The 13,827-nt window shown below is 40.8% G+C and overlaps 1 protein-coding gene across 1 annotated transcript in view; it reads left to right on the forward strand.

Annotated features, from left to right (window-relative positions):
• LOC121812445 (E3 ubiquitin/ISG15 ligase TRIM25-like) overlaps positions 1–11,095 on the forward strand; it is an 11,304-nt gene extending 209 nt beyond the window's left edge. The window contains exon 2 of the mRNA XM_042214654.1: positions 10,516–11,095. Within this exon, the coding sequence (XP_042070588.1) occupies positions 10,516–11,095 (580 nt within the window). The remainder of the gene's footprint in view (positions 1–10,515) is intronic.
• The last annotated feature ends 2,732 nt before the right edge of the window (positions 11,096–13,827 follow it).

The raw sequence follows: 13,827 nt of genomic DNA on the forward strand, positions 1-13,827 counted from the left end.
ATCAGCTCCACGTATATCACAGTTGTATTAACTCAATATTTCTGTCTCTGAGGTCATAGTCCAACAACTTCTCTCAGACCTCCTTTACCTGGAAACAAAAGGTGAGCAGACTTTCTTTGGTGTTGCTGCAGGGTACTCACTAACGCATGTACTGCGCTTGGTTTGACCATACATACAACTATCTAGTCCTGTCTTAAGTAACCAGCCTGATTAGCCAATGAGCCATAAGTAAATATGATCTAATGGGTGAGAAACCTGGTGGAATGCGGAGAAAGCACCTGAAGGAAATTAAACAAAATACCCCCAAGCATACACATACAATTACTGACAGAAAAACAAGAAAGACAGAAAAGCAATGGAGAGAGGGAGAGAAAAGGCAGGCCAGCCTGAGAGACCTCAGGAACCATGACAGTTATGTTATTTTCATATTTTGAATGTCAAATAGTAATGTTCCCCTCAAAATAACTTTGGTTCAACTCGAGTTTCTAAATTTGTTAAATCACCCAAATCATCTGGTGCATTAATGTCCTGTGGGATTGTTAGATTATTCTGTTATTATATGTTACCTTATATATGTAATCAAAGTAGTTGAATTGGAATACTGCTGTAGATCATATTATACCCTTTAATATAGAGTGTGTGATCTGTATGTAGTTTAGTTCTCGTTATACTTTTGAGTTAACAGAACATATTCACATAAAGGTTTATTAGATAAGTGTGCATCACTCTGTATCCTTGATCTGCTGGGAATGTATTACATGCTTAATTGTTGAATCATGAAGAAGGAGTCTCTGTGTCTAAGACAGGGGAGATAGACAGACCACATTCCATACCCCCACCTTAAAGAAAGCAGAGAGACAACTGCCGAGGTCATAACTTAGGCGCTGTAACAGAGAAAGAATGTGATGTTTTGGCTTTTACGACTAGATGGGGGCCACTAGAGACTATAAAAAGCTGAGCAACCCGTCACCATTTTGAGACTTGCTGTGACCCTCTACATGCAGCTCTCCCCATCATGATGGTTCAAATGCTCATAAGTGTTGAATTGTATGGAAATAAATGATTGTTGATTGAGCATTTATACACCGAGTATTGTCCTTCCTTCAGCCCAAAGATTCAAAGAATTGGGAGATTTCAACAACTTGGTGCCGTGTGACCCGGATCTTTGGTGTGCTGAGGAGGTGCAGATTTGGCCTTTGGTGAGATCGTGAGGCGAGGTGAACAGAGGACCGGTCCAAATATAAAAAGGTAAGCACAGCCTGTTGTATTATAAATACCAAATGTGCATATTGGGCTTTCCAAATTAATCTGTTCACTGAGTTACACGTATTTTCACAGTAAATTTGTCGGTGTCTGGTTTTTGGCGCAAGATACTAACAACATAAGTTGAGGCTGAATTCCAGTGTGTTAAATAAACTGCTTCTACCGAGAAACTAATAAGACACTACGTTGAGCTAGTTGCAGTAAACTGCTTCTACCGAGAAACTAATAAGATACTACGTTGAGCTAGTTGCAGCCACTTTACCTTCCACATTTAATTTTGTCTAATACTGGCTTCTGTAGCAATAATACGTTAGAATTTCTTCTGAAGACGCGGCCATTAGTTCAGTACATTGAAGTCGAGGTTTGTTTATTTTGTTTATGGTGTCAGTGACGTTCTGGCTTTTGCCGGCTATGAAATAGAAGTTGATTTAAGGAAAAGCAGATGCTGGCTTCACGGTGCAGTTGAACGCTGGCAACGCCGAAGAGCGAAACACGTCCGTAGGTTTGGTTTATGTACGGCCGTGTTCCGGTGGTGCGGCCGTGAAGTGCAGTAGTGGTTGGTGCTAGTTTTAGTACATAGAACAGAGGTTTGACGGTGGTTTGTGGCGTCAGTCGAGTTTAAGGGCTGCGGTCATAATACAAAGTAAAAATTTTAGGTACATAGAGCAAAACCTGGTTTATGATGTCAGGTATAACTTCGGGGATGCAAGCATCACTTTTATGATGCGACTTTGCCCCGTTGTGGCGGTCATAATCGCAGAGAAAGGGGTATTTTGGTCTATGGTGCAGTGTGCTTTAAGAAGATCTAATAGTTGAGCTCAGAGGTTTCTGTGCAAATTTCTGCTGATGAGGAACGCTCTCTGTGTGTCTCACTGATGGTGTAACGCGCTGTGTGTGTAAGGCGCGCTCTGGCTGTGGGTGAGGCGTGCTCTGAGTGTGTTTCTGTGTGTGAAGTCTGAACACAGTGACAGTGACGGTTGATGTGTTTGATTAGGAGGACACTAGAGCAAAGACACATTTTAGGATCAAAGGTTGATGTCTAGTGTACCTGTGGAACATTTTGCTTATGGTTTGGCAACCCCCCTGTCTGTAGACGTGCAGGCAGGTTAAGTGCCGAGGTGGTGACTTGGGGAGGTGAGGGCCCCCGCATAGCTACGGAAATAACACTGGAACGGCCGTGTAATCACGGGTTCACATTTATTCCGGACTAGAACAAGACACATTTTGCGATCAAAGGTTGAGTCTAGATTAGTAAAGAAATAAAAAAAGGTTGAATTCCTCGTTTCAGTGGTTGAAATTGTTGTGTGCCTGTCCCCTGACGAGTGTGAAATTAAATAAAGAGGGAATTTGGAGCCACATAGAGATAGACGGGCATAATTGGGTGTATTACTCTGTGGTGTAATAAAAATAAAAAGGAGAGATAGTAAGAGGTGTGCAGTGGAGAATTATGGAGGAGTAGAGAGAGGAATGTGTTGGGAGACTGGCGTGCAGTTTACGCTGTCAAGGTAGGCGTGTTGCCTGCTTATCTGTTTAACCGTGATGAAAATGAAATTAAATAAATCTCTTAGTGTGTTAATACAGGAAGCTGCGGACCTGGACCAACTGCCCCCACAAGCACAGCGGCCGAAGCAAAATTATAGGTAATGGGAACCACACCCAGTACGAATCAGCAGCTGTGAAACAGACAGCAGCGAGGAGAGAATTAGAGGAGGAATTAAGAGAAGTTTTAACACATAAAATTGGGGCCAACGGACTTGTGGAGGTTGGGAAGGCGTCCGGAGCATCACAACAAAAAGGTGAAACAAAAACACACACAAGCAGAAAAATCTGAGAGAAAGGCTCCTTTTAAGGTAACGCCTAGTTTGAGAAAAAGATAAAATTAACCTGCTTGCCTACAAATGCACATACACGCAATGAAGAAACAGCTTACACTCATGAACACGTGAAGATTTTCCAGCAAGGCTAAAGCAGCGAAACTTAACATACACTGTTGTTAAAGGATAAATACATTACTGACAAATAAACTCTCTGGGTTGCAGGACAACAATTTAACAAAAAAAAAAGGAAAAGGAACACTGGTCTAACCAACCAGGCAAGACGCAACAAATTTAGTGGTAAAAAGAGTCAAATTGTGACATGTTTTCTGTTGATTGATTAATAAAAGTGAATACTGAATGAAAGAAAATTTCTTTTTGGGCTTTTAAACATGATCTTAAGAATTTTAACATGTATCTGTGTTGTCCTGTCAGCTTGGTGGGTCATGAGTTGATTATATCGGGAGAGAAAAAACAAAAAAAGGGGGAGAAAAGGCTGACACAGGGTCTGGTCCCGGTGTTTCTCCCCTCTCGTTGTAATACAGCCAACACAACATCATTTTCCTGTTCGCTTGTTTTTGTTTTTCGTTTGTTTTTGTTTTGTTTTGTTTTTGTTTTTTCTATACATATTTAATTACAGGCTGCTTTGCCGGCCCTGAAAGCCGAGGCTGACTGGACTCCTGCTCTCCCCCATACGTGACACTGACCAAATGCTGCAACAGCTGGACCCACAACAACGACCTGAGAATATCAACAGACCTGCAGGAATGTGATCTCATGCAGCCGAGACGGAGAGCACTAAACCTAAGGCCCGTTTCACTACACGGGGGAAAATTCCCAGACTGCGTCAGCTGACAGAGCTCAGCTGTGACGAGACGCCCGCCAAGCCCGAATGAAAAGTAAGGCCGAGCGAAAGAATGCTGACCTTGATAACTTTGCATTCACACTGTGCAGGACAGTGATGGACCAACACGGATGATCGGGCGGCAAAAAGGGCGTGACCGAGACAGGAGGAGTAACTGAGGTCAGAAGGCACCTCAGAATGGACAAAAACACAGAAGAAGATGCAGGTTTCACCTGCGGTGAACATCGACACTGGAGAAAGGACTGCCCCAATTGGGGTCAGAACCAGGACGGACAGAACTTTGGGCAACAGCAGCAGCAATGGTCGCAAACAAACTGAAAAGGAGGGGGGCAGGACCCCAGGGCATGCTTCAGGCCGTGGTTTACCCAGAACACCAGAACAGGAAAGTGATGAACACAAACACCCACACAAACACACACATCTACATGCACTGACTCAGAATGAAGAGAAACACACACACACACACACACACACACACACACACACACACACACGTCTACACACACACAGATTCAGAATGAAGTGAAATACACACATGAACACGTGCACTCGTTGAGTGAGTGAGAAATGACACACACACACACGCTGATGCAATGAAGAATGCTTTGCTAACAAATGCTTATGCGGATATGCAAAATGCTGCACACAAACATCCTAATGCATAATTTTTATGAGGAGCAATTGATTACCATTGATTACTTAGAATGTGTTATATGTCACCCAGAGGGCATTTATGTAGATTTTAGGAATAAGGTCTAAAAAGTTTGGTTATGAAAACAATGTCTGTGCGTGATGTCTGTTTATGGCTCAAGGCCTTGACTGAATTCTTTGCTGTGCTTCACACAGCCCTGATGAGGAACAGTGGCACAGAGTGAAAATGATGAATTAATAGTGCAAGTTTTAGGTCGGAGTACGGCATTTTCTGTGATTGAGTTTTAATTCAAGGAGGAACAAAAGGTGTTACGGCACCTGAGGTTCTCATTCCCACACAATATTGTCCCGGCAGGAAGCAAAATGTTCCTGTGAATTTCTGGTTGATTGTTTGGTTTTGTTTAGCGCTAGCTTGATTTTATCAGTGAGCTTTGGCTTGTGTTCTTTCTCGTAAGCGAGAGAGGGATAGTTTTATGCTTGGACATGTCTGCAACGGGCCCTAGTTTGTGTTATTTTAGTAGTATTTTGTTGGTTATGTCTGTTTTCGTTTTTGTTACAGTGCACTGAAGAAAAACAAATGAGAGGTGTGATCCACCGGTGGTGATATGTTGATATTTTGGGAGTTCATGATTTAACAATCAGCTCTTTAAACCAGGCCTGAAAGATTGAAATTTAAAGCGCTATGAAATATTCTTACAAAAACAGTTGCAAAGTGTGTTTCTCCATGATTGTAATTGGCGTGGGAGAAATTCACTTATATGGGACACTGATCACAGGAGAAGTCCTTAGTCTAAAAGGATTGCAGCGGGTCAATCCAGAACAAAAGAACAAAGAATTGTTTTCCTTTTAAAATGATGACGTCATCTTGCTGGTGATGGATGCTCGAATAGGTTGCGCGTGAGACTCCATTATCAGCAACATCTGGTATGAATGTGTATGGAGGTATGCATGTGAATGGACTGTGATGGACTGACGACTAAAAGTTTTGACTGACTTGATACTGAGACAAAGACTGCACCACTTTAGGATTAGTAAATGCCAATAAACAATTCACCCAGCCGGCAAGAGAAGGGTGGATGCTTCGCTTTGTTTTGTTTTTTGTTTTTTCAGGAGCAGGAGGATAAGAGAGACTGGAGGAGGAGACTGTAGCTTCACATGAGTATGAGCTGCAGACTTAACACTTTGGTTGCTAATTCTGAGTTACTGATGTTTGCATTAAGAAAACTGTGCTATATTAGCTGTGTTTTGATTAAGGTATCATGTTATATTATTGGGAATGCCAAATGCTACAGTGGAGAAAACTTTTGATATCACTCATGACTGGAATATGTTACTATTAACCATAGCAGGCCACTGTAAAAAGTCAAGTAAATTTTATAGAGGAAAATCGCCAAAACTTTAACAATACCTATGAATGACTTGCCACATTCAGAATAGAGATATGCAATAATAAACATTGGTCCACGTGATTTAGGTTCTCATTTGAAATAGTAAGTTATTAGATGTAGAATATAATTGACAGGGACATTTGATAGGATGTGGTACTGCAAAAGAACAAGAGCAAAGTAAATAAAGAAAATATTGTGTTTAGTTTGGATAAATTCAAATTAAAATGTACCATTACACTCAGAGGATCAATGTGGAATAAAACATATGCAAAATTTGTATGAAGTACATGACTGATAACTGTTCTGTCCTGAGCGTTTGTTTCTAGAGCACCCACTTGACCACACCAACAGTTTCTCGCTACCGAGGAGGGGTACTTGCAAAAAGAATAAAATAAAAATCTGAGTTTAACAAAACATTTTAAATGTAAATATCAAGCTTACCTTTCTTTTTCCATGAAATGTGCTTGTGGGAACGCCAGCCATTTTGAAAAGGTGGGCAAAACAATTGGCAAGGCCACACCCCCACACATGTGATATAATTTTAAAGGTACTGTTGCCCTCTCTAAGAAACATCAGGACTTAGAGGAGTGGGAAGTAGAGTATGCGAGCTACAAGCAAAAACTAAAATGTGTACTACAGTGTGCAAAAATGAAATACTGGGTCATCAGGGGGTCATGAGGGACATTTATAAAACTAAAAGTCCCACTAACCTTAAAGTGCACTTGAAAAGCTCACACAAGGAGGTTAACCTAGCTTACCTAGAAGACCTCATCAGGGGGAGTACACTCCCCCTCCTTGAAGAGCTCACCCACTCAACCCGCATCCCCAGAAAACAGCTAACCCCAGATAAGGCAGCGTGATGTATCCCGAGACAACAGGACTGGGACATCTAAATAAAGGTGTGAAACAATCGCCTTCAAAAGGTTATCAATTCACTTCAACCAAAATTAGGACCACTCGGTGCGGCAAGAGTTAATAGTTATTAGTCTCAACACCCAAGGATAACCAGAAGAGCATGACTGATATGATGGAACTGGGATTTTGTTACACTTAATTTTTGCAAAACACAAAAAACTAAATTGAAACTAAGGATTTTCAGAAAATAAAAACTACACTAAACTAGCAAAGAATTGGTAAAAACGAATTACAACTGGTAAAAATTGAAAATCTGAAGTCGAAGCTAAATAAATATAAAAACTAATGAAAATTGCAAAACTATTACAACCCTGGTCCAGACTAAGATGGCGTTGGACATCTTCAGGGCAGAAAAGGGTTGGTGTGACCAAGGTGTGGTTTGGCTTGTTGTATGTACATTTCAAAATGTTACAGCTCTGGATGGACCAGTTACCAGGGCATGGAAGGATGATAGACTTTATTACATGGGGAGAAGGGAAATTTCCGGGATTGAGGATCCTCTGGGATGACGAGGCTGGAGCAACGGTACTCGAGAGAAGAATTTCTGATACTTTCTGAGATATGATGTCACTAACCTTCTCTTTTAATTGTCTAGCTCCAATGAATTGACACAGGGGAGTGTGTCAAAAAGGGGGGAGTTGAGTCCGAACATCAAACAATGGTTTTATGAACATCTTATGACGATTATTTCTGTGTTTAATAATTTAGCTATGGTAAAACTTAAGCTTATAATGTGTTAGACTTAGAAAGGGTTCACTAATTTTTGATTTCTTTTACACACACATAGATTATGATTAGAATAAGTCCCTGGGTCAAAGAGTCCTGAACATAATATTTTAAACCAAATTTGAATCATTAGAACAACAATATTAGATTATCAAGGCTAGGGAGAGAGGTGTTTTGGTTTTCTGTCTCTTGCAGAGAAAGGAACAGACACCAGACGGGGGCACGGAGATGTGAGGACCCTTCACAGCAGAGACAGATGTAGGGACTGCCGAGACAGCAACTGGGGTCAAGTGTCATGGCGTTTGGGCTCCTGGAGAACATGGATCCCACAAACACAGCAATAACCATGAAGGGGTTGGCGAAAACCAGGAACACCAGACCAACGAGGTTCGAGAGGCTCTTGGCAAAAAGGGGGACACGGCGGTGATCCCAAAACACACAGATTCTTGTTTGAAATCGGGGCAGAATAATCCCCAGAACTGTGCAATGACTAAAGGGTGGTCTAACCCCGGAGGTCGAAGAAAGAAGCTGAGAATCACCCAACTGGAAGACACTGGTAGCTGCAGCAATAAAAATAAAGGTTAAAAGCTCCTTAGACAGAGGTTCTAGTCTAAGTACATTTGAAAGGTATAAGGGGGCATTAAAAAGGGGTGGAAAACTGGAGCACCAAAATAAAGCTGTGGGAGAATTGGGGAGTGATGGGAGTGTCATCTGTAACTGCTGTTATGGTCGTAAATCTAACTTTGCTTGCATCTGAACTGCGTGAACACAGAGGTCATCCCACATATGGTCCACCCGTTAAAGGGGGACAGAGGGCCTCAGGACCAAGAAGAACTGGACCTTGTGACCCTGGAGTGCATGTTGTAAGTGATCTCTTTCAGAGATCAAAAGGGGGAATTGTTAGATTATTCTGTTATTATATGTTACCTTATATATGTAATCAAAGTAGTTGAATTGGAATACTGCTGTAGATCATATTATACCCTTTAATATAGAGTGTGTGATCTGTATGTAGTTTAGTTCTCGTTATACTTTTGAGTTAACAGAACATATTCACATAAAGGTTTATTAGATAAGTGTGCATCACTCTGTATCCTTGATCTGCTGGGAATGTATTACATGCTTAATTGTTGAATCATGAAGAAGGAGTCTCTGTGTCTAAGACAGGGGAGATAGACAGACCACATTCCATACCCCCACCTTAAAGAAAGCAGAGAGACAACTGCCGAGGTCATAACTTAGGCGCTGTAACAGAGAAAGAATGTGATGTTTTGGCTTTTACGACTAGATGGGGGCCACTAGAGACTATAAAAAGCTGAGCAACCCGTCACCATTTTGAGACTTGCTGTGACCCTCTGCATGCAGCTCTCCCCATCATGATGGTTTCAAATGCTCATAAGTGTTGAATTATATGGAAATAAATGATTGTTGATTGAGCATATACACCGAGTATTGTCCTTCCTTCAGCCCAAAGATTCAAAGAATTGGGAGATTTCAACAATTTGATTGAACACATAAGCTTAATAGCTATGTGCAACGTTAGTGGTAACTGCCTTTAGTTTTGCAATACAAAACTCAATATACATTACCCAACACATTATTACCCTTTAAAGACCGGTCAGAGCGGGCACGCTCCGTTTTGCGTAACTATTTTTAAATCCCGGTAGCACTGCAACCACGTAAGCTAGCGCAATAATTTTTTTGCATATGAAACCGGAGGAGTTGTACTTACATCTTATGCCATCAGCTTGTCCTAGGTCACAGTTTCCTTCCACATATAGCTTTGCAAAAACTGCATAAAAAGCACTTGCAGCAACAAAAACATAATATTCCAGAAACACGCTTTGCCGATCCGATCAGCTGTTCATAACACTTCCTACGTCCATCAGCGTGAACTATCGCATGTCCGCCATGACCTGCCCGAAACCGGAAGTGACGTCATTTTCGCGGAAATGTAGTTTTTTACCATCAGGGCCTCATGAGCCTATACTGGTGTTTTTAAAAGTTATGTTTGACTTTATGACTTTCTGTGTCGTTTCTGGGATGCTTAGGACTCATATTGCACTGCTGGAAATAGTTTATTTTGATGCATATGCTGCTTTTTTGCAAATTTGCATTATAATATTTATTTTCGTTTTTCCTGCAGTGTATAAAAATTGGTGTATTTCAAAAATAAAACTATGAAGACACTCAAAATAAATTTCCTGTGGTGGGAAACTATTTTGTGCAACTTTTTTATTTACAGTTTTGAGGGATAAGCCTCTTAAATTTCTCTAACTAGAAATATATGTTAAAAAAAAAAACGATTTTCAATTTTTTGTAGTTTATTGCACTTTTTTGCAATTTATGTAATTACTATGCACTTAATGAATACATATTATTAAAATTTGGGCTATAATGGTTGTATTGATGTATAGCAACTTGAAATGCTCCCAAAATGGCTCCAAAACATGTAAAAAATATAATATAAGCTCTGGCGGACTTGGTTCTATGGTAGGTCTTAAAGGGTTAATATTAATTCAGTAAGTTATTTAAACAACAAGTTGAGGTGAGCAGTAAATAAAAAGTGTTTAAACACACAATAACAATCAAACCTCTTCCTGGAGTGAAGCACAGCCTGATAACCCTCCCTCTTCTTCCTGCTCTTAAACACAGCACCTCCTCTCTGTCCACGTGTTTCCTCGTTCCCTCCCCTTCAGATCTGCACTTTGAAGATGGGTGTAACCAACATGTGGTGACGTGTAAGAGCTGACAGGCTCCATTCACTGCAGAAACATGTTGTTGAGATCAGAGCTCAGACTAGTTTCAGTTATAAGGAAGAGAAACTCACACAGTCACTGACACTGAGAGGAGAAATGGCGCAGAAAGGAGTTCAGCTGGACCGAGAAATGAGGAAGACTTTCACACCGAGGCCTGTCCTGGAGAAAAACATCATGTTAGCAGCTTTAGTGGAGCAGCTGAAGAAGACTGGACTCCAAGCTGCTCCAGCTGATCACTGCTATGCTGGACCTGAAGATGTGGCCTGTGATGTCTGCACTGGGAGGAAGCTGAAAGCCATCAAGTCCTGTTTATCTTGTCCGGCCTCTTACTGTGAGAAACACCTCCAACCTCACTATGATGCAGCTCCATTAAAGAAACACAAGCTGGTGGCCCCCTCCAAGAAGCTCCAGGAGAACATCTGCTCTCGTCATGATGAGGTGATGAAGATTTTCTGTCGTACTGATCAGCAGAGTATCTGTTATCTCTGCACAATGGATGAACATAAAGGCCATGAAACAGTCCCAGCTGCAGCAGAAAGGACTGAGAAGCAGAAGGAGCTCGAGGTGAGACGACTAAACATCCAGCAGAGAATCCAGGAGCGAGAGAAAGATGTGAAGCTGCTTCAACAGGAGGTGGAGGCCATCAATGGCTCTGCTGATCAGCTGATGCATGTTGAGCTGGAGCAGCTCTTAAGCAAAGAGGACCAGAGATAAACTACAGGACATTCTGAGAGAGGAATGGACAAACATCTCACTGACAGTCACTGAAGTGGATGTTTTACTGTCACCAGCAGAGCCAAAGACCAGAGCTGGATTCTTAAAATATTCACATGAAATCACACTGGATCCAAACACAGCAAACACACATCTGTTATTATCTGAGGGAACAGAAATCATTATGAAAACAACAGCCTTATTCTGTCATCCAGACAGATTTCACTTATCGGCAGGTCCTGAGTAGAGAGAGTCTGACTGGACGTTGTTACTGGGAGGTGGAGTGGAGAGGGAGAGGAATTCTTGTAGCGCTGCACAGAGAAGTATCAAAGAGCAGGGAGGTTTATGAATGTGTTTTTGGCTACAGAAACTCCTCTCAGGTCCTCGGTCCTCCAGAGTAGGAGTGTACCTGGATCACAGAGCAGGTATTCTGTCTTTCTACAGCGTCTCTGAAACCATGACTCTCCTCCACAGAGTCCAGACCACATTCACTCAGCCGCTCTATGCTGGATCGTTTTGTCCTCTGATGGAGACACTGCAGAGTTGATTAAAGTCAAATAGAGAAGACAGGTTCATGTTGATCCCTGACCATTATATGTACTTGTGTAGTTTCTAAATGAGGCTTTACATTTTAGAAGCTGAGAAGTTCAGTGGTCCATTGATGTGTGAAAATAATATTGCACTGATTCAAACTGTACTTACATTTATATACCTTACATCAATATAAATCTGAATTTGTTCTAATGGCTGATAATCATGTGAGTTTAAATGATACTACTCTTCATATTCAGCATGTTTGAAATCTGTCATCAGTCTGGTTAGTGGTTTTATTCTGTAGTTGCTGTAGTGGGTTGTCAAATGCAACAATATATTGGAGCTGCAGTGATTCATCAGTTAGTTGTCATGGTCTGCGTGCAGGCGGGCAGGAAACAGACCCAATATGCAGGCTCGTGGAGGCGTAAACTTAAATTCAAAGAACCTCAGCTTTATTGCTGGCACTGAACTGAACCCATACTAACACTAGAAATCACAAACCACACAGAAATCATAAAATAACAATAACCATACACAAAACACAAAACACTGGGTCATCGACCCAGGACTGTGACATTAGTCAATAATTGGAGAACTGATTCTTTTATAATTACTTCACACTGAAACGTTTTGTTGTGTTTTTTTCTTTTCTTTCATTTTATACTTAACATTTTTTAACATTAAGAGTCTTATACCCCACAGGATTTAAAGCTGTGAAGTGACAAACACACAAAAATGTGTATACTAAAAAAAATTATGTTGATTTTCAAAACAGTTTAAGTTTAGTATGCTCCTGTTTTGTCATGTCACTTTAAATAAAGAGGGATACATATTTTGATAAATAGGAGAGATCATGTCTGGGGCTTTTAAAGAGGTGTGAGCCAGTTATTTGTGTTATCAGTTGTGTAAGCGGTAAAGGTTGTTGAACTGATATGGCTTCACAGTAACAAGCACACGTTGCCCTGATCAGATCAAGGTTTAACTGTGGGTTTGTTTTATCTAGGACCAGTTAAGACCATCTCAGTTTATGCTCTTCAAGTGGAGGTAAGAGAAATTACGCCTTGAATTCAGAGGAGGCAGCTCTCTGCAAATTATTGGATTAGATTAAAGTGGCATGATGAAAGCCACTGACATAGAAAGTCTTGGAGGCTTGAAGAACTCAGCACAGCATAAAAAAAAAAAAAAAAAGGATTGTTGCCCCTGTGTGCAAATCGAGTTTGGAAGTTTCAAAACGCATGTGTTCACATGGAGCTTCTGAAGCGCAGATGTTTCCAAACACTGCTCCAAAGCGTGGTTCAAAATGCCCAGGTCATGTGACCATGACTAAACGAGGTTTAGGTGCAATTCACCACAGTTTCAGTAGCTGGCGTACCTGGTACTGGGCAGTGTGAGACTCAGACAGTTACACTTTCTTTTAAACAGAGTGATTTGACCTGGGACTTGTAACTAGTGAATTGATGTTTTTAAAACTACCTCTTCTATGTATTACTCATGCAAGTGTAAAAGAAAGCAATATCCTCTCTCTCATTATTATTGTTTCTGTGGATTGTGAAGACCAATATAGATGATCCAATCACATAAACACCAGAATCCAAAATGTAATCAAATAAATATTATATAGATATATAAACAATATGTAGACGTCTTATTAGAATAATTATGGCCACACAGATAAGAGAAAGTGAGATAAACAGAGACTAGTGGGTCAACTCCATTCACTCATATTAGCAGAAAGAGAGAGAAATACTGTGCTATTAACTCATTTAAGTATCTCAATAAAAACTGTCTGTGCTTTCAGGGAGAAAAGAACAGGTCAGCATCTGACTCTGTCTGGGTTCTAGATTAGATTTTTTCTACCTTCTAATCTGTTAGTCACATACTCTGCCACTATAAAGATTAGTTATTCTATAGAAAAATGGTGTTATAAACACGTTAGAAAAACACATCCATTAAATGCAGGTGACCTATTTCATAAAATGTTTCATGGCAAAATCCACAGCAGTATACAGTTTTGGAAGGTTTTTTCATGCTTCAGACGTTGCTCAGCAGAGAATGATTTAAATGGCATATCCTTGTAGCACCTGTGAGGAGAGCGTCAGTGAGATGTCACAATTGAAAATTAATGTACAAATTCCCACAGGTGTAATCTCTTAAATATGGAAGCAGCATATCAGAGTGCTTTCAAATGCCTTTTTTTC

This window comes from Haplochromis burtoni, unplaced genomic scaffold (genome assembly GCF_018398535.1).
Source record: "Haplochromis burtoni strain Fernald_Lab_line unplaced genomic scaffold, NCSU_Asbu1 Contig_597, whole genome shotgun sequence".
NCBI classification, from domain to species: domain Eukaryota; kingdom Metazoa; phylum Chordata; class Actinopteri; order Cichliformes; family Cichlidae; genus Haplochromis; species Haplochromis burtoni.